At 38.9% G+C, this 25,361-nt stretch overlaps 1 protein-coding gene across 1 annotated transcript in view; it reads left to right on the top strand.

Moving 5' to 3' along the window:
• LOC129236047 (putative leucine-rich repeat-containing protein DDB_G0290503) overlaps positions 1-25,361 on the top strand; it is a 165,951-nt gene that overhangs the window by 114,742 nt on the left and 25,848 nt on the right. The window contains exons 5-6 of the mRNA XM_054870239.1: positions 4,201-4,335; positions 4,431-4,583. Coding sequence (XP_054726214.1) covers positions 4,201-4,335; positions 4,431-4,583 — 288 coding nt within the window. The remainder of the gene's footprint in view (positions 1-4,200; positions 4,336-4,430; positions 4,584-25,361) is intronic.

The following is a 25,361-nucleotide window of genomic DNA, read 5'->3' as shown; positions in this document are numbered from 1 at the left end:
ATGGGTATCAAATGAAAGCTGTTGATAAGTGCTTTATTACGCGGTAATTTTCATACCTATTGATGACTAGGGTCTCGAAATATATGCCAAAACGTGGACCCGCCGTGTCTTTGCACCGAATTAAACCAAATTTACACACATTGTTAAGGAGGTATTGAAGATGGTTTCCGTATAGTTTGGATACCTATTGGTAGATAGGGTCTCGAGATATAGGTCAAAACGTGGACCCGGGTAACCTTCGGATGTGTATGTACAATATGGGTATCAAATGGAAGCTGTTGGTGAATGCTTTAGTTCAGAGTATTTCCATCCGCTCCGTGACTAGGGTCTCGAGATAGAGACCAAAACGTGGACCCTAGAATGTGTTTGTACAATATGGATATCAAATTGAAGCTGTTGGTGAATGCTTTAGTACAGAGTATTTTTCATGCCGCTCCGTGACTAGGGTCTCGAGATATAGGTCAAAACGTGGACCCGGGTAACCTTTGGTTGTGTATGTACAATATGGGTATCAAATGAAAGCTGTTGATAAGTGCTTTAATACGGGGCAATTTTCATACCTATTGATGACTAGGGTCTGGAAATATATGCCAAAACGTGGACCCGCCGTGTGTTTGCACCGAATTAAACCAAATTTACACACATTGTTAAGGAGGTAATGAAGATGGTTTCCGTATAGTTTGGATACCTATTGGTAGATAGGGTCTCGAGATATAGGTCACAACGTGGACCCGGGTAACCTTTGGATGTGTATGTACAATATGGGTATCAAATGGAAGCTGTTGGTGAATGCTTTAGTTCAGAGTATTTCCATCCGCTCCGTGACTAGGGTCTCGAGATAGAGACCAAAACGTGGACCCTAGAATGTGTTTGTACAATATGGATATCAAATGAAAGCTGTTGATAAGTGCTTTAATACGGGGTAATTTTCATACCTATTGATGACTAGGGTCTCGAAATATATGCCAAAACGTGGACCCGCCGTGTCTTTGCACCGAATTAAACCAAACTTACACACATTGTTAAGTAAGTATTGAAAATGGGTTTCGTAAAGTTTGGTTGTAATTCGGAGCAGTGGCAACGGGTACATCGTTCTTTTGAGCCAGCCATAATGTCGCTTACTTTTCTAACGCTTGGGGCGGAACTGAACTGTCAAATTGACAGTTTGAGTTACAATGTGTCAATATTTCTTTCTGATTTGGATGCCATAAGGAAAAAACGTAAGTGCAACATGTAAAAATTGTTTGTGAATTTTTTTGGAGTGGATTTTGGAACAGTGAATAATTTCTTACGAAATTTGAGAATTTAATGTGAAATCCGAATGAAATTATGTGTTCGTGGAAAAAACAATTTTTTTCGTTTTTTTTTGTTGAAAAATATAAATGGTTAATGGTTAAAAAAGCTCCAATGCTTAATAAAACATATAAATTGAAACGAAAAATTCATGGATGATCAGGAAAAAAGACGATTGTTTATTCATATGCGTTGATTTGAAATTTAAAAACAATCTTCTTTTTTCCTGATTTTCAATTTATATTTTATATTTACTCAAAAACAAATAGAAAAACAAAAAATATTGTTTATGCCAAAGCGCTTGAATAAAGAATAAAGAAATAAATAATATGAAAACCGTATATTTTCTGTTCTAAACCATATCTATTCTATTTTAGTGTGCCCAGCGAAGGGGGCCGGGTTTGCTAGTCATTTATATATTCGCCCACCTCTCAACCAATTTGTTGATGCCGTTCTGCTAGAAATCGTCTGCTTTGGTGTCGAAGAAGTTGTTGAGCCAGTTTTTAAGGACCTTTTTGTTACCCCTCATATGGTTTGACAGGGAGCGGAAAAGATCGTAATCGGTCGGTGCAAGGTCCGGAGGTCCGGAGAATATGGCGGATGCTGAAGGACTTCCCATTGGAGCTCTTGGAGTGCGGCTTTGACGACTTATGCGACATGGGGCCTGGCGTTGTCGTGAAGAGTATGGTTTGACCATGTCGATCAGGTCTTTCCAGTCGAATAGCCTCATTCACGCGGTGTAGCTTGGCTATGTAGAGCTTTTTGCTGACCGTGACATTTTTATCGAGCATTCCCAGTGCACCATGCCCGCCCAATCCTACCAAGTACATAAATATGATCTTCGTTGCATAATGATCCGGCTTGATTCTGGGCTTTGGCGTATCTCCTAGAGCCACCCACTCCTTTCTTTGCTGCATATTGATGTATAGGCACCATTTCTCATCTCCCGTGACGATTCGGTACAAAAAGCGCTGTTTATGACTGCGTGTTGCTCGATGGCGGGCGAGATGCTGAGAAGCAATTTGTTCTGAGAAGCAATTTGTTCTTTGTTGTTTTTTTTTTTTGTTGAGCGCACGAGCCACTCAGGTTTCCAATTTTTCAGTAAATCCCATTGCATGAAGGTGATTGAGAATCCTTTTATGATCGCAGTTCATTAGTTCCTTTCTTCCCCCAATTCACGGCTGGTTTGGCGTCCGTTCTTCTTCAAAAGTGATTTGAGACGTTCTTCATCGAGTTTAAAAAGCTTTCCGCTGCCAAATTCAGAAAGCCTTCCTTCGCCTTTTTGGAATTTTGCAAACCATTTTCGTGCTCTAGACTCGCCTATGACACCTTCTCCATATACGCCGCAAATGTCCCGGGCTGCTTCGGCAGCTTTTTGACCTCGCTGAAAAACAAAGAAGAGCAGGTGTAGAAAATATTGATTTTTGCCACCGGGTATTCCATTTCTAAGCCTCAAAACTAATAAAAAATTAAATAACTCAAAAATGCAATTAACATAGTTTTGTGGAGCAGAGAGATTTCTATCGAATGAATACTGGCCCTTTGCCAAACAGCGAACAAATCGTTTTAAAGTAAAAGGAGATATTAAAACGCTATTAACTTATTTCCCAACCCGTATTGGGTAAAACCCTGCTAAAAAAGATTTATGTTTTTTATACACTAAACCCTGCTAGATAAGACTCCACATTTTCTTCTGGAAGCAAACCCATCTTGGTTAGATGAAATTAAAATCTTGGCTGCTAAATACGAGCAGTTCGGCTGCAGTCGAGAGCTTTGAAATGGGTCTATGGTATAATGACAGACATAGTTCTGGTTCTCACTTTTGAAAAACGGCGAAATGGTTGTCAGTTTCCAATAAATATGAGTCCATAAACTTTTCAAAAAATTATGTTGCCATGCTTTGGTTCAAATACATTTTTGTCACACTGTTATATGTTTTTAAGAAAAGCGAAGATATTTCGATCCTTTCAAGTTTTTTATTGCAGCCGACAAAAATTGCAAATTCAGTGTGGCAAAAAACCAGGCAGGCAATAATTCAGGCTTTTATGTTTTGGTGCGCTATGCGCGCGTTTTTTTCTTTTTACTTTTTGCTATTGTGGCACTAGAATTCAGATTGTAAAATTATGTTGGTAGGTGTATGTAGGTATACATATATACGTTTCATGCGCATTTGGCTGTGTGATTGTAGATGGCACTGATTCTGAGTGAATCGCCATTATGTGAGAAGCTAAGAAGCCACACAGAACGCTTGCAGATGGCAAGAAAGACGCTTTTTTGAAGAAATAAGCCAGATATTTAGAATCATTCACATCACGCACACACTGCCTCTCGCTCAACACGCTTACCCATTGGCCTAACGAGTATGTGGCGAGACAACTTTAATGGCGATTTTTATGGCCGCTCGTTAATGAACCTGTGAGGCTGCAAAGGCTGTAAAGGGGTTGAATCTGAACAAAGTGTGCAATAAAAATGCAAACATGCACAAGTATTTACATACACACATACATGCATATGCATGAGCATAAATATGGGCGCAACCTTATGCGGAGTCATACCATAAAGTACGCCTACATACATATCAATGCACTTATGTGTGTGTGTGTGTGCAAAGGGCAATGCAAACACTCTTAAAGGTTTGTCAAACAACATTTGCAAATACAACAACAATTACATATACATACATACATACACACATACATGTACACTGATGGCTCTGGTAACTATTCCAAATGATACTAGTATTGTGCACATCCTCCATAAATCCCAAGTCATCTTGAAAGTTGATTTTTTTGGTGATTCAGACTCAAACTTTTTTGCTTGCTAATTCTACTTTAGCCGCTTGCAGTTGCGTGCGTGTGAATGTGTCTAAAGGTAGTTTAAATTTTTACTAATATACTTTTTTTGCAGATTCGCACCTACAGCACAGACTTGCAAAAACTACAAAAGGATAATGAAATACTGCAAAAAGAAAATGAGCATTTGCATGCGGAACTAAATTTGGCCAAGGAGCACATTCTGGATGCTGAAAAGTCGAGCATGGAGGTAAATTGCATATTTAGTAGTGGTGGTGGGACTTACGCATAAATATTATATTAAATTTTTAATTTTTTTTTTCTTGGTTTTTTGTTTTGGTACAGGTAAACAACAATGCCAAACTACAACAACTCATGCTACGTGTGAAGCAACTCGAGGAGCAGGAGCATCAGTTAAGCACAGAGGCGGATGAGCTGCGTGAACAAAATGAACTGCTAGAATTCCGCATACTCGAGTTGGAGGAAACGAACGATAAGGTGAGTTGTGCGACTTTTAATACACGCCTAAAAGTAGGCAATGACTATTTGGTAGGAAGTTATTAGTAAAGCCACTTGAGATAGGCTATGGAAATGCTGTAAATTAAGGTGGAAAATATTTAACAGAATGGCGTACATTTTGCTGTTAAGCAGTGATGTCTGTGAAGTAGAAACAGAATGTTAATAATTCTCTGTTACAAAGAGGTGAAATATAATATTATCAGACAATGTTAATCAAACATTAAAATTAACAAATTTAAATTTCAGAGAATGTTAATGAATCATTAAAATTAACAAATTTCATTAACATTCTCCGCTGGTTTATTTTTTTGTATGGGGTGGTTAAATTTCAAGGGCCGATGTTGAATGTGAACCACACTTAAACGTCAACGACACCGTTGGACTTCTTTCTGCGGAGTTATTTGAAAGAAAAGGTGTACGTCGATAATCCAGCAAAAAATTAAGAGCTAAAAGATGAGATAGTTCGGCACATTAACGGCATAGAACCTCAATTATGTCTCAGCAACATCGAAAATTCGGACCATCGGATGGAGGTGTGTCGCCGAGGCCGCGGCGGCCTTTTGGCCGATATTTTGTTCCATACGTAATTGAGCCATACTAATATTATCATAATAAAGAGAAATGATAATAATTTCATAAAAAAATTGTATTTAATTCAAAATCAACACCAGCCCTTGAAACTTAAAAACCCTTTAGTTTTTGTTTTTTTTTTTAATTAAAAATATGGAACATGGCGTACATTTTGTTGTTAAGCAGAGATATCTGTAAACAGAAAATGAAAACACAGAGAGTAGCAACAGAGAATGTTAATGATTGATTAGAAACAGGTGAAATATGTTCAGAAAATGTTAATGAAACATTAAAATTAACAATTTTAAATTTCAGAGAATATTAATGAATGATTAAAATTAACAAATTTCATTAGCATCATCCGTTGGTTTATTTTTTTTTTTTGTATTTTAAATTTATAAGCGAAATTTGATATTTTACTGCCATACAATATATGTAAGTATACAGTTACAAGCATTTTTTCACACCCATATTTGCTTACCATGTTAGTTAGATTTACTTTCAAAAACGAAAAAATATGATATGAAGGTGATAAATGAAGCAAAACTACTTAAATATGGCATAAATGATGCACTAAATAAAAAAACATAAGACCCAAATAGAATTTTGATAAAATGTGTTTGCGTGGGCCTACATTGTGGTAGATGTGTACATTCATCTGATGCTAAAAACTATAAGTTGCAGTGCCTATAAGTTAGTTTGATATCGCAAATGAACAGACAGCCTAGGACAGAACTTCATCATCATCATCATCAGCACAACAGTCTTGTGCAGACCTTTGCTTCCACAACTACGCTCCGATCGATCCGTCATTACGTCTTTCCAGTTTGTGATCTTAATTTTCCGCATCAACCCAGCGTGACCTCATCAACCCAGCATTTATTTGGTCTCCCTTGATCTCTCCGTCCAATTGATTGTCTATGGGACGCTTTACTAGCAGCGCTTTTTTTAGACATTCTGTATATGTGCCCTCTGATCCATCTGATTCGTTGACTTTTTATAAAGCGTACTGCGTTGCCATTATGTAGCAATGCGTCCAGCTCGTGATTGTGTCTTATTCGCTTTGATATCCGCAGTAGCAATCGAGCCTTGAATTATGTTATGTGTGTTAAGAATGCTTTACTTGCCGTGCCTTCTCAGTCTTTTATTGCCACGGAAGTGTCCGAATTACTGCCGATGAAGAGACATAGGAGTTCAAATTGGTCAACTCTTTGTATGCATTAGCGATTTCAATGTGTGCATCGTCACCCGGTTTCGTTGCGAAGTGCATACCCTATGATCAAAAAGTACCGGGAATGTTTAATTTAAATGAACCGCGCACGTGGGAACGGGTACATATTTTTTCTTATGTTGGTAGGACTGTAAGACACACATCTGTCACTTTTTAACGCCATCGGATCATAAGTGTCTGCCTGGCGTTTGTTTACATCAGTCAACTTTTTTTCAATTTGTCGCATTTTACCATGGATAATTTTATTGAACAAAGAGTTTGTTTGAAATTTTGTGTTGCGAACGAAATTTCGTGTTCCGATGCACTGAAAATGTTGCAAAAAGCATTTGGCGAATCTGCTCTATCAAGAACAAGAGCATACGAGTGGTATAAGGACTTTAAAAGTGGTTGTACAGTGGTGGAAGATTTGCCTCGTTCCGTACGCCCATAGACGTCAAACACCGATGAAAACGCGAAGAAAGTGAAAGAAATCGTGTTTGAAAATCAACATACCAGCTTAAGAGAGATTTCTAGTGAACTTGGCATTTCATACGGAACGGCACAACATATTATGGTTGATGTTTTGGGTATGAGACGCGTTACAACCAGGCTCGTTCCGAAGGACCTTAATTACGTGCAAAAATACCACCGAAATACAATTGCTGAGGAGATGATTTCTGAAGCCTAAAGTGATCCAACCGGCATGAAACGGATAATTACTGGCGATGAGACATGGGTCTATGAATTTGACATGGAAACCAAGCAACAATCGCCTGAGAGGCGCTTCGAAGACGAGCCGAAACCGAAAAAACCGCGTAAAACCCGGTCAAAAGTGAAGGTGATGTTGACTCTTTTCTTCGATTGCCAAGGCGTAGTGCACCATGAGTACCTTCCATCGAGCCAGACAGCCAATAAAGAATATTATTTATCCGTTCTGAAGCGTTTGAGAGATGCTGTAGGTCACAAACTGCCGAAAATATGGGCAAACAATTCTTAGATTTTTCATGATGATAACGCGCCATCGCACCGAGCCCAAATTGTGTTGGATTATTTGACCAATCATCAAGTAAATACCTTCGTGCAAGCACCATATTCACCTAATATGACCCCGAGCGATTTCTTTTTGTTGTCCAAGTTAAAGTTACCACTCCGTGGAAGGAGATTTCAGTCGATAGATGAGATGAGAATACGGCGAAGGAGCTGAAGGCCATTTCTTCGTCGGCCTAACAGGGGTGCATGGAGGACTAGAATAAACATTGGCACATGTGTGTTGCCTCAGACTAATCATATTTTGAAGGAGATAAAATAAATTTACCTAGAATTTAATTCTGTTTTGTTTTATTTAAACATTTCCGGTACTTTCTGATCAAAGGGTATATTTCGTTTCCTCTGTGCTTACGCGCAGACCATCTGCTCAGGCTAAAGTTTTCAATCACTTATGTATATCGCAGGACCGAACCTAGGATTTTTTTATTTATTTTTTTTTAATAAATATTATGATGTTGCTTACCACAGCAAAAAAAGAAACAAATATTACATAAGGAAAAAAGTTCTGATTGATTTTCAAATTTACAAGGAACTTGTATGAAATTTGTATTATATATATTGTAATATAAATTCTCATAAAGCGACAGACATTCGCGCACTTTTCGAAGATAAGCTGACAAGCGAAGAAAAGGAATTTAAATTCGTATTAAAAAAGAAAAATAAGACAAAACACAAGTAGCCATAGCAATTGATTTTTTCACTATTTTCTTTTCAACGTAATGGCGCATTACTCCTAAATGCACGTGTTTAAATGACTAATAAAAAGCTTTTCTTTGCACATTTTGGGCCAATAAAACCCAAAAGCCAGCCTTTCCATCCATTCAATTGTACACCTATTGGAACTCACGGCCGATCCATTCAGCACTTCGCATGTTGCAACAACACAGATTGTCATGTAAATGCTCTCGTTTCACTTTTTTTTTGTTTTTTTTTTTTGTTTTTGATACTTAAAAGATATCAAAAATTTGCCGCCTGCTTGTCCGCCCCAGGCTATTTGTTTTTCAACGAATCGGCACCAGCAACAGTTTTCCTACCAACAGCAGCAACGTGGCGTGAAATCAATAATTTTATTACCGCCAACCAATCGACTGCCAGGCCCAGTCGCTGGCGATGAATGAACTCAGTGACGTTTGTCGAGATACTTCGATAGCGAATTGAGTCATTCACCACGCAGCTGTGGTGCGCGGCAATCGGCAAAACGGGCTACCAATTGACAACCAACAATTTGTCAGTGACAGTGACCAGTGGCATTCAAGAACCAACAACAAAAGTTGCAATTGCACTATGCTGCCAAGAGATTGTGCACTGAACATTGATTTCTTTCTTTCTGGCCAAAAGAAATACGATTTCATGCATATTTCCATATCTATGTGTGTGTGTGTGTGTGTGCAAATATGTGCGCTGAATTGATTAAGAAGTGCCAAATGCATTGCATATAAAGTGTATGTATGTATGTATGCATATGTTTGTCACTTGTCTGAATGATTGTTGAACAACAGTTTGGCTGTTGGCTGAGCACTGCGCTTGTTGCTGCTGTGATTTATGGGAAATTACATTTATACGTCTGCATGTTTGTTGTAGTTTTTTTAATATCTACCGCTTTCATTTATCCTTCAGAAGCAAACTGCTTTGCCTTTCTCTGTATTCGTTTTAGATATTACGTAATTTTGTACTTTTGATGTCATTTCTTTTGCGCCTCTCCCTTCTTTTATGTTGCTGAGAGGGCTTGTGAGATTTTTCCTCTACGTTTACATAAATATACTAATAATGTAAAAAAAATGTCATATAATATAAAAATATATATGAATAAATGTAAATATAATACAAAAAAATTTCAGCTTGTTAGTGAATAAAACTTAAAAAAAAAATCGTCTATAGACTTACCATGGTTTTTAAAAAAGAAAAAAAAGAAGATAAATTAGAAAGGTCACCTATAAGGAGCTACGCTACCGTCGACATTTCTCTCAAGTTCATTACACCTACTAAGCCCCTTCATCGCGTCAAGTTTGCAATCCTCGAAGAGGCCTATAGCATAGGTATCTGTAAATAACTTACATTTACAAACTTTTTTAGTGTAGGTTTATTTATAATATTTTTTTCATCTCTACATTTGCATCGAAAAATTGTTATTTGTAGCAAGTGTTGCATTTTACCTTTCGAATTAAACAAACCTACCTTCGAGGATTGTCAAATGATTGTAAGAACTTATGGTGGGCGTTAGACCATTACAAAAACTTGCCATTAATGACTTTTACTTACTTTTACTGCTGCAAAAGTGGTGATTTCGAGGTGAAAGTCAATCCACGCGCGAGTGCAAAATTTTAAAGGTAGAAAGTTAGTGACATCACCGCATGCAGATTCATGTCAGACACAACCAAAATTTGTTACAACAAAAGAATTTCAGAAGTAACCACAGAGCTACTACTCCTAAAGCTTTGCAGGCAGAAGTCTTTGCGATCCTGCAGGCATGCAGAATGCTTAGGAAATTTCGATAGCCAAGCCGTGATCATCGCCATGGGGTAGATCCAAACTAGTAAATTCCTGTAAGGAGGATATCAAATCTCTTGGACATAGGAACATAGAGTGAAATGAATTTGCTGATGAGTTTGCCAGGAAGGGGGCTGATTTGGTCTCAGATCCAAATTAGTCAACTCTTCTAAGGAGGAGATGAAATCTCTTGGATATAGGAACATAAAGGGAAATGAAATTGCGTATGACTTTGCCAGGAAGGGAACTGAATTGGTCTCAGATCCAAATTAAACAACTCTTATAAGGAGGATATCAAATCTTTTGGACATAGGAACATAGAGGGAAACGAACTTCTGGATGAGTTTGCCAAGAAACGGACTGAATTAGTCTCAGATACCGCCCACCCAGCCATCGGCATCCCCCTTATTTCTTAGGAAAGCACAGATCAGATGTAGCTCCATTTCTACTGGGTCCCAGGCACATGAAAGCGCAATATGCGGAGAACTCTGGGCACTCCACACAACTCAAATTCCAAACTTGTAGCTGGCCGCCGGCCCTTATACGATCGGCTCATACGCAGAAAAACAAGGGTTACCATTTAACCCCCATTGCAGAAGCTGTGGGCGGCTTTCAGAGAAGGAGACTATTGAGCACTTTCGCTGCAAATGTCCGGGCTAGGACGATTAAGGTCACTGGGCGCTCCTTTCTTTGACAGCCTGGGACAGTACGCCAAGCAAAATCTCATCCATCTTTTGCATTACATCAACAGCTGGTTGTAGATATTTGCCTTTTGGAGGTCTCAAAGTGATATCAAAACGGCGCTTTAGTGCTACTTGGAGAGTGGCAGACTGGTACTTCAACCATTTCACCTACCTGCCTACTTAAAGCGTCACACAGCGGTTGTTCCGAGCTTTTTGATCCATGCTGTATATCTGTGCTTTCGAAGAGCACCAAAATGCGATCGATTCATGCACCGGCTCAAGATGCCAGATAGATGAAAAACAGCTGTGAAAGTCTTGAGAATGTTTTGAAGGTTTAATGTGTTCATTCACAACAAAGCCAGAAACTTTTGATAAAAGAATAGTCGTATTGGTAATATTTATTTGAATACTCTAATATGCGTTGTACATTTTTATGTTTTTAATATTTCCTAGCTTCACTGCACTAGCTACACTTTGACGTTGCTGGGTGAAAAAGAGGTTATATTAGATTAGATTTGGAGGGAATTTGGCAGCCCCAAGCAGTCGGTAAGGATGATCATTGCACTACACCCGGATAGATTACAGTGGAAGGAATAGAGAGACAGGATAGATATTATATGGATAGTAAGAGTTGAGGTCACACTTCTGCGATTTTTTTTCATTCATTGACGAATCTTAAGAGGTTCGTAAGAGGAAGGTTATGAAATGTATCCGTACGCAGTACATCGCACCTCAGTAGCCTTAGTCTAATTCTCGGAAACACCGGACAGCTACAGAGAAAATGCTCGGCAGTGCCCTAATTCTGACGGTAGAATAGATATATGGGTTGCCAATGATTCCCGTGGTAGCCATATGCTGAACACAGGCGTTTTGCCATGTGATTACACCCACCAGTACTCTCAGGTCTTTTCTGCTGAGTTTTAGGAGGAAGGTCACTATTTTCCACTTTTTGTCAATTAGCCAATATGTCTCCTTCAAAATGGCATAAACTTTCGTTAAGAATACCGTAGGTATCTGTCCTGTAGCGCAAGCGTACTTAGTACTTAGTGTCTTCGTCTAAGCAGCATCCAGATCCGCTACCATCTGCTACTGGTTTTAGATCTTTCGGTAAAGAAAGTGTGCGGAAATACCTTTAACAGGTGCTCTGGACTTAACCATTGGTCTCTTTCTGGGATCAAAACATCATACTTTCTACCGAAGCTATCGTAAGGCAGCCGATTGTCCGCTGGTATCGAGAGTAGTGTGCATCGCTTCGACTTCTGGTGGCATATCTGACAGTGGCCAGTATTGCCTTCGTTTCCCCAGACCCCGTTAGCTTGAGCCTGTACGCCGCCTTCATCGCTTCTTTCAAATTTGAAGTTAGAAATAAAATAATTTGAAGATGTGGATATCTCCACGCTAGCAGATGTGACATCCAACGCTTTGAATGATTGCTGACATTGTCTATAAATGTTTTACTTAAAAATATGTTTTTTTTTCTGTTTTGACCTCTATTGTAAAAATATATTATAAATTCCACTTCTTACATATTTAACTTTTTAATATTGAAGATAGTTACATTATTATTTTATTTTATTTTATTTTATTTTATTTTATTTTATTTTTATTTATTATTTAATTTTGTATGAAAATATATAATATATAAATTTTCCCATAGTTCCTAGATGAAACATAGGGCCTCAATAAACAAGACTCCAGAAACGATCTGCTCTGTCCGTCTCTGCTGCTACTTGTCGCCTCCATGTGTTGGCTGATCTCCCGCACCTACGGCTTCCTTGGGAACTCCAGTCTAGCATTCCTTGCGATGTCTTCCCGTGGTTTGCGCAATGTGTGTCCGATCCATTTCCGCTTGCGACGCACAATTTCTATGTGAACTGATGTTTGCCCGATAGCCGCCCAAAGATCATCGTTGCTTATAATATCAGGCCAAAATATCCGCATTATCTTTCGTAGGCAACGGTTTAGGAAGGATTGCAATGATTGTGATATGCTTGTTGTTAAGTTCCGTGTTTCACATCCATACAGAACTACCGACTTCACGTTGACATCAAATACTCGTATTTTCAGTCTTGTGTGACTGGAGATGTGGGTCTCCATACCTTGTCTAGCATCCAAATGTAACGCGTCCCTTAGATTTTCGGTTGCGGATGTCAGTTTTTGATCCGCCATTTTTTTAAATTATGCTCCCTAAGTAGCAAAATTCATCTCCATCTTCAAGCGGCGTGTCGGCGATTTGAAGGGCTTGCGTTTTCTTGGTGTTAATCCGCATTACTTTGATCTTTCCTATGTTAGCTTTAGACCTGTTTGTGCTACTGCATGGCATATCGCTTGTAGTTTAACGGATGCATCTGAGTATTTGTGCGATTGTAAACAAATGTCATCCCCATAGTGTAGGTCTTCAAGCCGGCCGCATAAACTCCAGAAAATGCCCCTGCTGATCACACACGCAACTTGCAGTGCCGAGTACTTTTATGATGGTGACAATTTTCTCAGGCACTCCTTTGCATTCAAGAGCTTTCCAGATTGCCTCATGATTGAGAGTGTCGAACGCTTTCTCGAAGTCGATGAAGCAGAAGTAAAGAGGCGAGCGCCACTCAACCGACTGCTCCACGATCCCTCTCAAGGAGTTTACATGGCCGACGCAAGAGTAGTGGGAACGAAAGCCTGCTTGTGCTTTGCCTAGTGCCTGATTCAATGAGTTGGACAGCCTTTTGTGAATTACGTGTGCCATTACTTTGTTCACCATGCTTAGCAACGTGATTCCTCGCCAATTTTTGCACTCAGATAGCTTACGCTTGTTCGGGAAAAGGAGGATAACCCCCTCTTTTAATTCAGATGGTATTCTTGCAGAGCTCTAGATGTTGTTAAATAAGGGCAGAAGTATCCGAGCGCACATCTTGAGGTAAGCTTTATGAAAATACTCTCTTCATATACATTTAAATTAAATAAATATATACAATTTATAATTCATTATTCCAAATGTTATGAATACAAGATTTTGCCCTGGCGCTCTGCCTAAAGAAATCACGTCTGACTTAACTCTGACTTAACTAAACCTATTGTCTATCCCTTCCCCAGCTAAGCTCTAAATGTAAGATAAGCATTAACAATTTGAGACCTTTTTCAATTTTGTTCACTACTTATCTCTTCAAATGTCAAACAGACACATTATTGGCAAGGTAGCATCTCTGGCATGGCTTTGGTGAAGTCTTGGCAGCTTCTAAAAATCGTGACTCGTTTTCAAATACATAGAAGGGGTTTGACTTTTGGCTTTCAGCTAGTAAATTTCTGATGTAAAGCAGCGAAAGTAAATTAAAAATAATGCAAAGGCAATATGCGATAAAAATACAAGACAACTGCTAGACGCTTCATGAGCACCATTGCAACCAACTGAATTACATATCCAGTAGACTTTTTTTATGTTGAATGTATCAGTGCTACGCAAATTACATCATTTAGAAAATGTGTAGAATTTCATTTCAGTGGCATTTGAGAATCTTCATTCTACTGTGAATCAGCATTTGTCTGTACGCTGATGGCAAACAAAAGAATTAAGCGACAAACCTGCAATTAATTTGCCCACACTCTCTCTTGGCAACACTTGACTTGAAGAAGCAAACAAAAAATAAAAATAGAAATAAAAATATACACAAATATTTAAAGGGTTTACCATATTTAGCCGAAGGTAAGCCCACATGCAGCTTATTTGCTAAAAATTTGTTTGCATGCTGAAATGCGAATGAGCCACTTGTGAGCTTGAGCGCTTGAATGACACATTTACTTTGTGCAAAGACCGCGGACTTCGCATTTCGAGAGTGATTGCGCCCACATAAATTTTATGTGCCGCTTGAGTGATTTATCGGTGCGCTTTAAATGGTTGCACTTAAGTGTTTGTTACTCCGGCTAACATACAAACATACATATATGCGAGTACATCGCTATCTGGCAACAATGGCAGATGGCAAAGAGTCTTAAATGAACTTAATTGGCTTATCAATGAAGGAAAATAATTTAGTTGCTTATTGAATGCCAATTGCGTGATTCAGAAGTACTGAGCTCTTAAAAGACTAGACATTTGCCACAGATATAATAAAATTGCAGTTTCTATGCTGCTTTACAAGCATTTGAGGTCCTCTATTATGCGCCATTCCCTTTTAAAGCATGAACCACTTAAGGCATGGATTATGTAGTTGTTGCCAACAAAACAAAAAAAGAAACTCGAAATTGTATCAATGGGCCCACCCAATTTTAGATCCACAAAAGGCAACTTATTGCAGTGTTGACATACTCCTACATGCCCTGGGTATTTTCTGGCCTGCAATTGCATTTGACCACTGCTTTCTATCTGTGTATTTGTAGTTATGTGTGTAATGTTGCCATGCTACTTATTACAATGACCATAAACGTTGAAGCAATGAGCAATCAAGAGCCAAAAAATACTATTAAATAAAAATAAAACGTGCGATTATACTTATATTACATCCTTAGGTTCTTTGAGAGCTTTTTCGTGATTTTGCTCAAGCCTTTGTTTTCTGTTCTAAAAGCATAATCATTATAGGCATAAGGTAGAGCGAAGGAATATTTTGAATCAAGCATGCTGGTTCATTCCGGAACCACTCTTTAGTCCTGCCTTTACCGGTCTTACTTCTTGTTCTTCCAAGGTCGGCTAATTGAGGGGTTTTTCCTTCCATTCTTTTGTGGTATTTTCAACTGATGAAGCATTCATAGCTCCTTTGCAAAATGTTATGGGATTAAGTGTGCTCTGCCCAATGCATAAGAATTGTGATCCTGTCATCTGTGCCAATTACCGCGGGATTAGTCTTCTAAATATCCTCTATAAGGTTCTAACGAGCGTATTGTGTGAAAGACCAACCAACTGATTGGGCCCTCTCAATGTAGTTTTAGACTTGAAAAATCTACCATCTACCACAATACACCAAATATTGGATCCATGTGAGGAGAGTCTGATAATTTTGAATAAGCTTGTGCTCCTTTTTACTTATGCTATTTCCTTTATGAATTAGCCCTTCGCCCACCTACAACACCGAAAATATTTTTGGAATTTCTATAACCTCAATTAATTTAGGGCAGTTTCCCATACCCATAACCAAATTAAATTTAGTTCTTTCATCCGAAGCGATGCAAACATCTTAATGATGCTGCCTAAATACCCGAAAAACTCTTAAACACCCTAGAATGGTATAAAACAATATCGCGTGGTACCCCTGAATACGGTTGAAGCTGATCTCTTTGCTCTTTCTCTTTCCCCTATTGAAAAAGAGAGAAAACACTTGGGTTCATTTTACTTACTTACGCGTAGTGCGCAGGCAACTCCGAGTGAAGTTGAAGAGAATTTAAGGAGACAGTGGGTTGCGAGCAAGGCGAATTTATTACAGGTGACAGCAAACACATATAAGTAAAACCCTACATGTATTTGTTGTTGCGTTTGGTGCAAGCATCATGTCAAAATCAGCAAGCAAATGTAAACATATGAATGTAAACATACCAATACATACAAACAAAGCATATCATTTTGACGTAAGCCATTCCTACGGCGAAAAATTCAGCTGGGTGAATGCTGTCACCTTATTAAATCCACCTTGGTTGCGAGTTGACGGGTAGCCGCTGTACAGATTTGCGGCGGCGACGAATTTCTTGCTGTCGGTTCTTTTTACGGCGGGGAAATATTTGGATTCATTTCTATTTTCTCCGCCCGGTTGAAGCCTCGGGTTTGCTTTTCGATCACTTGATGACAATTTGTTGTTTGACAAGCAAAAGCAGGAAATAACAAGCCAATAATATTCGATTTGCATAAGAAAACCCGATAAATGTAAAAAAATTTAGAAATAAGTTTTTTGAAGTGACACTTCTTAGGCGTCGAAGGACGAGCAAGAATAGAGAATAAAATTTCAAGGCCATGCAACGTTTTGGGTATTTTCGTTCCGCGAGAGAGCGATACCTTATATATCTTAGTTACACTTTAGGCTATTTTTCCTGAGTTTTTTCTTGTGGTTGCTAATTTCCAATGAGAAGTAAGATTGCCTACTTTTTGGCGCTTGTTTGTTCCGCGAGAGAGAAAAAAGATATAACGTAGAGGAAAAGGAGAGAGAGAGAGCTATACCTTATATATATCTTAGTTACACTTTAGGATATTTTTCCTGAGTTTTTCCTTGTGGTTGCTAATTTCTAGTGAGAAATTACACTGCCTACTTTTTGGCGCTTGTTTGTTGGTGCAAACTTGTAGGAAATATATTTTTGCGCCTGCTTTTTGGCGTTATATTTCCTTGGTGCCTACTGTTTGGGGCGTTTTTTGGTCCCAATTTTTTGGCGTTTTTTTTGTGCCTACTTTTTGGCGCTTATTTCCGCTTCCTGGCTATTGCTTGTGCGTATTATAAACTGCCATCCATTCCGACGTCGGATTTATTGGTATTGCCTTACGGTAATTTGTGCCGTTGCTGCGGTCCTGGAATCACTGCGTTTGTGCGGGTGATAAACGCTACTGCCACGGTTTGTGTCTGGCGTTTACCTACACCGGTCGACCCTCCTCCGTTTTTTGTAAATTTTGTCTATTTGTATTCTCTGCAAATGTTGTAAATTTATTTAGATATATATTTTCTCTCTATGTCTCTCTCATTCTCTTTCGGGTCTCTCCCTCTTTCTTTGTCTGCCTTGAAAGTTTCACTTCTGTTATGTATACTACGCTACACGCACTTTTTTTTTGGTAACATTGTGCTTGAACGAGCCGCTTCACAAATATAGCAATCAAAAAGGTTTCACTACAAAATTAATTTTTTTGTAACCACAAATTGTCAGCTAACGAGCGAATTTCGTCGTAATTATGTTTAACCAACCGAATTTTCCTACGGTAATGGATCAGCTGCGCACCACCAGTCAATGCGCTACGCGCTGTCCGCCCAATTCTGTTGCGGGCCTGACACATTTTAGTACGACACATACATACATACATACATTAAAGATATCTGTTAAAAACTTATAGCGTAAGGGATAAGAGTAGTGGCGATAAAATACATCTTTGTCTGACTAAGAGACTAAGAATGTGTCTCGCATTTGTCAGTTCATTAATAACTCGAACTTCTGCATTCTATTTCAAATTTAAGTTTCCTAAGCATCAACTCTCCTTTTTGTCAATATTTAGTGATATTCATCACTCGTCAGGCCTCTTCTGTTCGCCATTTCCCCGCTCGCTATCTCAATACTCGATTAACATGGTGAAAAACTTGCATGGGAAAGCAACAACAAAGTTATCGAGCAAGATTCGCCGCTAGCGAGTATGATTATCACTCATTAGACTGGTATAACTCTCTGCCTTGAAAACACTTTTTGTTGTTGTTGAAGTGGTTGAGTATTTCTACGGAAATAATCCTAATTAGCGACCAGCACCGTTTTACTACCACTGTTCTCGTGTGATGATATTTTTTTTCGTTTTTTTTCTAAGACCCATTTTGGGAGATCTAGGTATAGCAGCAAATTTTTTATCTCGATGTCTGAGATCTCATTAATTTTTTATAAGTCAGGCTTACTGAAAGAGCGAAGTCGTGCCCTAGCTAGCCCTGCACATTCAAATAAGTAGTGGTTCACTTTCCTTCACCCCTTCCGCTTGACAACTGCTGCAGATGGGATTGAAAGGGAGGTTAAGTCTTATTGAAAGGGAGTCATGGTCCCCTACCCTCCAATGATCTGTAAGTATTGCGGTGATGCGTGTGCATCCTAACAGGTAATGGCCATGTGTTTTTTGTTGTAATACATGTAGTTAATTGCTTCCTCCTTCTTTCGTCTAAAGCATGGCAGTGTGAAGCAATGGATCCTTTTATTGTGTTAAGTGGGGTGGATACTGCCACCGTTTCTGCTATGTCTAGTGTCGAGCCTTTCCTTGCTAGCTCATCTGCTATCTCATTACCCCGTAAGTTCCTACCGGGAACCCATATCAGAGTAATTTCAAGCCAATGACTTAGCAATTCTAGTTCCTTTCTACACTGTAAAACTAATTTGTTTGAAATGGAGTTGGAGTCTAAGTCCTTGACTGTCTGAAACCCTGCACCAACTTCCTTGTAGAGTTTTAGTGATTTGCATGCTTCTCTGATCGCTAAAAGTTCTGCATGGAACACGCTGGCATATTCAGGATGTCGAGTTGACTGAGATAGGGTGAGTGGCTCCGAATGGAAGCCAGCTCCCACACCACAGTTCATCTTAGACCCGTCAGTGTGGATTTCAATATCGTATCTTCCAATCAAATTCCGTTTGACCCATTCGACTCTCGGTGGAAAACGTACCGTAAAATCTTTCTTGAAGTTAAAGTCGGGGACTGTGTAGTCTGATTTGTTATTGAGCAGTGAGGGTCCCTGCGATCTTGTTGTCCAGCTTCCTATGTCTCTGAGTCTCACCACGCTGCAAGTAGCGATTGTTTTAATGTGTAAATCTAATGGTAGCAGATGAGTACATTGAGCGCTTCAGTAGGACTGGTGCTAAGCGCTCCTGTAGTTAAGATACACGCTGTTCTTCGTATCTTGTTCGGCTTGTTTGTTGTTGTTGTTAATTGTATTTCTTTTCTATTGTGGACCACCAGAATAGTGCCGCATGTGTTAGTATTGGCCTTACAATGGCTGTGTAGGACCAATTGGATAGTTGTGGTTGGAGAACCCATTTTTTACCCAATATTCTCATACAAGTGTAAAGTGCTATATTCGCTTTCTTTACCCTGTACTCTACGTTGTACCTTCAGCTGGGTTTGGGATCTAAGATGAGGCGTCTTGCAGTCTAAGGCATCTCTCTAGCATCTTTAAGGCCTACCCAATCATATAGAAATGTATATATATTTCCGCAGTAGTCAACGACCACTATCCAAGTTATCTCCCTTCTCAGCTCTCAGGTTTTCATAAACTGAGAAGCAGCCTCTTCCACATTTTTAAAACATTACTAAGGCAAACCTTTTTCAATAAGAGTGTTAATAGTTTTTAGTATTGTGGAAGCTCAATTTAATTAAAAGTTGAATTTACACTTAAATATTCATTTGCCGTGCCAAGGGAAGCAAGCAGGTATGATTCTCTAAATAAACGGTATCATTCTCATTCGTGGGGTGTCGTGCATACTGAGAGGTTATTGAACGAAAGTTCAAGCGCTATGTGAGAATATTTACCCAATAGCCATAAATGGTCAACATGAATAAGGGGAAAAGCATTTCTAATAGAGTTACAAATGCATACAATAACAATTTTACATTTTCGCTCGTAGTTTGACAAAAAAACGTTGAAAAATTGTTACTTTGTATTTGTTTACTTCTGCAGGTTTCTACATAAATATATTTCCACACACGTTTTGTTGCGTTTAACATTTTTGCCATTGCAAAAATATTTATGACTCCCGCTAAGCAGTGCGGACAGTGTCATGAATGTAGCACACAAATAAGCATAAGAAATGAAAAATAAAATATTAAGATAGAATAAAAAAGAAATGAATAGTTATAAAACTATACGGGTCTACATATGTATGTATGTATGCGCCTAGATTTGGCGCCATTAGAGTATGACTATTGAAAAATTTGTGTAAGAAAGGAAGAAGAGGGGAATAGAACGTGTGTCCCACACCTATTGAGGGTAAACAAAAGGCAAAGCAAATGAAAGATAGCTTGTGGTTAGAACTTTTTTATACATATACCTATATGTATGTATGTTTGGTTGTAGGCACAGATGTAAGCGAAAGAACAATAATTGTTGGAGTTGAAATTGTGAAGCACACAAACGAATGGGGCTATGCCCAGCAAAAGTTACCCCACTTGGCGGCGCGGGAGAGACGATAATTGTGCTGTATCTTAATATCGCAACAATGCTTTGTATTGTTGTTCATGTGACTTCAATATTGACGGTGGCGTTCAAGCAAAAAGGAGTAAATAGAAAAATGCTACAAAACGCGGTCATGCAAATAAGCGCGCAAAATTCGCGTGGAAGTAAACAACAAACGAAGAAAAATGGTAAAGCAAACAAAACCTGTTTTCCAACATTTGTTGCATTTACTGGTCGCCGAAAACGTGCACTACTCGACGTTGTTAACAAAAACACTCAAAACAAATGTAAAACCACTCAAATGTTTTCAAATGAGTGTGCCGTGCCGCCGCTTGGTGGGAGCGAAAGGTGGACTATGTGAACGTAGCTGCAACAGCTACCTAGCCCCAGCGGCTCCTACAAAAGGGACTTAAGTTTACTCAAGTGCTCATGCACTCACTCAGCACACCTACAAGCGCTGTGGTGTGGCACTCCAAGTAGCCAAACTGGCATTCTCTTATTTGCCGCTACATTAGTTCACCATAGAACGCGTTGAACTGCGCATGCTTACGAGCTTCGCGTGCGAATGAAAAATGTGTACCGCTTCGTCGTCTATGTGCAATAGTTTGTGTCTAGAAGATCAAATAATTTATATCAATGGCGAGTTTAGTGCCTTACTTGGAGTATTTTGTGCGCCCGAAAAAAGGCGAAATTTCGCTAATAAAAATAAAATACCAGCGTAGAAATTTTAGCGAAATCAGCAGTAGAAAACTAAATGCAAAGCGATAAATTAGCGAGATAGCAAACGGAAAAATAAAACACAAAGTCAGGAAACAGAAGAAGTGAAAAAGTTAACTAATTAAGTGAGACAAACGTAAAAAGTCTAAGTTAACAGACTCCTGTTGTGAAAAAGTAAAAAGTATCAAAGTGGGAAATCGCACAAACCGTTGCACGCAAAAACTTTTTCGCCATATATTCATCAGCCAGGAAGATTTCTCAGATACGCGCGCACTTTTTGTTGTACCAAAAAGCAGTCAAAGAGTTTGTTAGTGTGGCCATAAGTCACTGATGTGGCTGCTGTATTGCAGCAGCCGTAAGGAGTGGCAGCTGACATTTGCCATTTGTTTCCCAGCTGGAGAACGAACAACAAACGAATGGAGCAAAAAGTAAAGAATTATTTAAATGAAGACGTGCTTAGGTTGAAATATAAAAGCTACTATAGGGTGTTTTTTAGGAGTTTGAGAACTTAAAATGATAAAGCACAAAAAACTGTTTTTTTTTTCCTTTTTCACTTCTCTCGCGAGCATAGTGCCTCGACAAGACTTAGTCTTGTGTTGGTTTCGTTAATCTATTTTGATTTGTGACAGGGTAGGTGATTCGCCTGCCGCAAACCAGTCCTACCTGACGTTGCTTAGGAACAGTGCCTTTTTATTGCTTGAAGCGCCATCTGTGTGTCACATTTTTCTGGCAGAAGGATCGCACAGATGGTTGAGGGCTTCGCTAATTTTCGTGTGTCTGTGTTATTACCGCAGCTGCCCGCTTCCTCTTCCTAGCGCCACTTGATGCAATGTGTAACTATGTGCTTTTCGTTGTTTTTGCTTGTTTTAGCAGCCACAATGCAAATAATGCGCTGGTTTAGTTGGTTGGATAAGTTTTTGGGGTTGAGGACTGAAAGTTTTTGTTTTAGAAACAGGGAGAGTAGATAAATTTGGAAAAGTGCTTCACGTGGGACTCGAACCCACATCCTCTGGGATGGCGGGCTAGGGCACTTAAGCTAGACTACCACAAAAATATAGTTGAAATTAATTTTTTTATTATAATCTGGTAGATAATTCTATGTCAATGATATCCGACATAGGTATGTCCATCATGGCCACGAATTACTTGGTCCATTCAATCAGTCTAATTCTGAACGTCTTTTTCCAATAAAAAGTGGCTTGAATATTGCAATAAGCCGACTGTCAAGCGCACTGTGTGGCAAGTTGCGCTGCCTTGTTAAAACCAAATGTCGTTGATGTTTAGCTGATTGATTTTTGAAAACAAAAATTCAGTCAGCATGGCCCAGCAGCTCTCGCCATTCACCGTAACGACAGCTACTTCCTCATTCCGAAAAAAAATAAGGGAAAAATTAGAAAATGTCGCCAGTGCACTATGAATTTCGCGAACAGATATTAATTTATTTTTTAATTTTATTTTTCGTTTTTTTTTTTTCAAAGTAAATTCCCACAATTCGGAAGCGTTGTTCTGACCTTCATCGATTTATGATTGCGAAACCTTAAAAAAAAAACAAAATTATTGGCGGGTATACTTTGGTCGAGCTCCTCCTCTTATTTGTGGCGTGCGTCTTGAATTTTGTTCCACAAGTGGAACAGTTTTAAGCGGGCTCCGAATGGCAGATATTTTTATGAGAATATTTTTCATGGCAGAAATACACCCGGAGGCTTACCATTACCTGCTATGGCGCGATCCCTATTAGAAAAAACTGTTTGTATCATTTTGCTGCTTCGTGCACGCAGATCCGAGTCTACGCACTCCCGAATGTCAGTCACGCACCAACCCATTCGGCTACTGAGGACGCTAACCAAATCTTTTTGAGCAGAAATGTCAACATAGTTTGCCTTTCTCAGCTTCCTCAACCATCGTTGTTGATATCGATAGTTCTCATGCAGCTAAAAGAACACCCGATTTTAGAGTTTACTTTAAATCACCAAAATAGCGTTATAGAAAACAAGTGACGGTAATTAACTTAGAGTCAGCTTAAAAATAATACCTTGGTTTTCTTGCTAGATCAAGCTTAAGTTTGTGCTTTGTCTAAAGGTGAAAAAATTAAAGAAAGAAGCAATCAAGTAAAAAAAACTAATCCATATAAGAGTATAAAAGTCACATAACCAGAAGCTGACTATTGAACTGCATAAATAGTAAAAAATAGTGTAATCAAGGCTTATTAAGCTGCAGAAAAAAGCTACAATACAAATAACCGGCATTTGATCTGAATCCTTCATGCAAATTTTTTTCTTAACTGAAAAAATTGTATTGATAGGAGAAGCGAAGTGCTCAAATCCGTGAAAAGGTATCGATTTCAATTTGAAACGATCGTATTTGTCAGATCCCACCTTCGCGCGTGCATATTACGTCAGCTACTTGAGTTTCAGTGTTCCCCTGAAATTACAAAATAGCAACAACGAAAAAGCCACCAATTCACCTTGTTCCCCACTGCGCTATTGATACACCGACAAGCACAGCAACAGCAACAGCTACATACATCATCCGCAGCAGCCACAGCATCTCCACAAAAACGATTACCTCCTTCTATTCATTTGAGTACAACAACTAAAATCAACAATCATTCGTACACAAATATTGTACCTACAAAGTGCACACACACAAATAAACCAGAACATCAATAAGCAAAAGCAGTAAAGCAACAGTATTTCGTTTTTGTTTTTTTTCGCGTGAAGTAAACGAAAAGAATTTGATTCGCACTCACTAAAAAGAATCCAATATTTTATAACCGCCAACGTACAACGATTAACATCTACAACAACAGCTAATTCAAGTATTCACGGTGATTGAAGAGGAGTACAAAAACTGCCGCAATGCTTTGTGATGATGATTTCATTTGTTTAGTAAGTTGTAAATTTGTTTTTTCTTCTTTAAATAGAACAACCTCATTTTGTACATTAGTATTTTACCTTAAATGCTTGTCGTTAGTTTGTTGGTAAAAGCTGACGAACGAAAGCAACTATTTTTTCTTTGTCACTCGTCAGAGACTTCCAAACAGATCTGCGCATTTTTCACAACACAACTCAATCGCCCTTAGCAAACTTTGCTGTGAAATCAATAAATCCTGGTATTTTCCAGATTAATTTAATTTGAGTATCCTTAAAAACTTTAGGGGATGAACCTGATAATAACGGATCAGTGTTTATCCTCGCTTAAACCAAGCGGAACTTTCTCCAGCCATATTCTATCAAGAGAGTAGTGGACTGGGTGCAACATTTCAGAACTGGGCTTGGTGCGCCTGTTCACTTATGGCTCGAAGTTGGCCGGAGTGGTTGGCAGAGAAGTATTTTGCGAGGAGTTTCCCATTAAACTCAAATTAAGGTTACCGGATCACTGCAGTGTGTCCCAAGCAGAGGTAGCCGCAATCAAAGAAGTGGCTAATAGGCTACTCACTTGTGTAATAACTGTTAAGAAAGTAAATATTTACTCCAATAGCCAAGCGGCAATTAGGGTCCTGCGTTCAATTATGGATCATATAAAACTGGTCAGGAAATGCCTGGTTTCACTTTCGATTGCATCCGAATTCTTCGACATAAGACTAATCTGGGTCATAGTGACATTGTGGAGAAACCACGAAGCGGACGAGCTGACCAGTCAAGGGACGAGCTGTCAAGTAGTTTCCCCGTGAAAGGAGAGGATCGAAAAAACCTGCACTGTACTCCTGGAACGATGGACTTCGCGTCAACTTACCGAGTTACTTATAAGCTCGCGAAATCCTTCTGTCCTCACGGCGCATTAACCGTGTGACTTTGAATTATTTCGAATCGTTTTTTCGTCAGCTGTTTGGAAGATGAGGGGGAATCATAGCAACAACTTTTCCTTTTGATTTAATCATCTTGGTTCTCACTTCTTTCCTACACCTGCTGAAATAACAGGCCTTGATATCAAAAACCTGATAAACTACATCAGCAGCATAAAGCGGCTAACATAACCGCAAATTAGTCACCGTTCGTAATCCATAAATACTCAATCCCTCTTCCTTCCGCCACCCTCGATAATTTTTTACCCTATCGGTTTTCTTCTCCTCTTTTCCCTTGCAATGGTATCACAAAATATGAACTCAAATTCTTCGTCCAAGTGAGCCCACTTTCTGGGCAGTCATTATAACCTTACCTAACTTAACCTTGATTAATTTAGTATTTTTATTGTACTTGTGTTAACATCAAATCTTAAGGGGGGGGGTAGGGTCACAAAATCGAAA

The sequence above is a fragment of the Anastrepha obliqua genome, chromosome 1 (genome assembly GCF_027943255.1).
Source record: "Anastrepha obliqua isolate idAnaObli1 chromosome 1, idAnaObli1_1.0, whole genome shotgun sequence".
In the NCBI taxonomy this organism is placed as follows: domain Eukaryota; kingdom Metazoa; phylum Arthropoda; class Insecta; order Diptera; family Tephritidae; genus Anastrepha; species Anastrepha obliqua.
The sequence above is the reverse complement of the archived record's forward strand: the minus strand, read 5'-3'. Positions and strand labels throughout refer to the sequence as shown.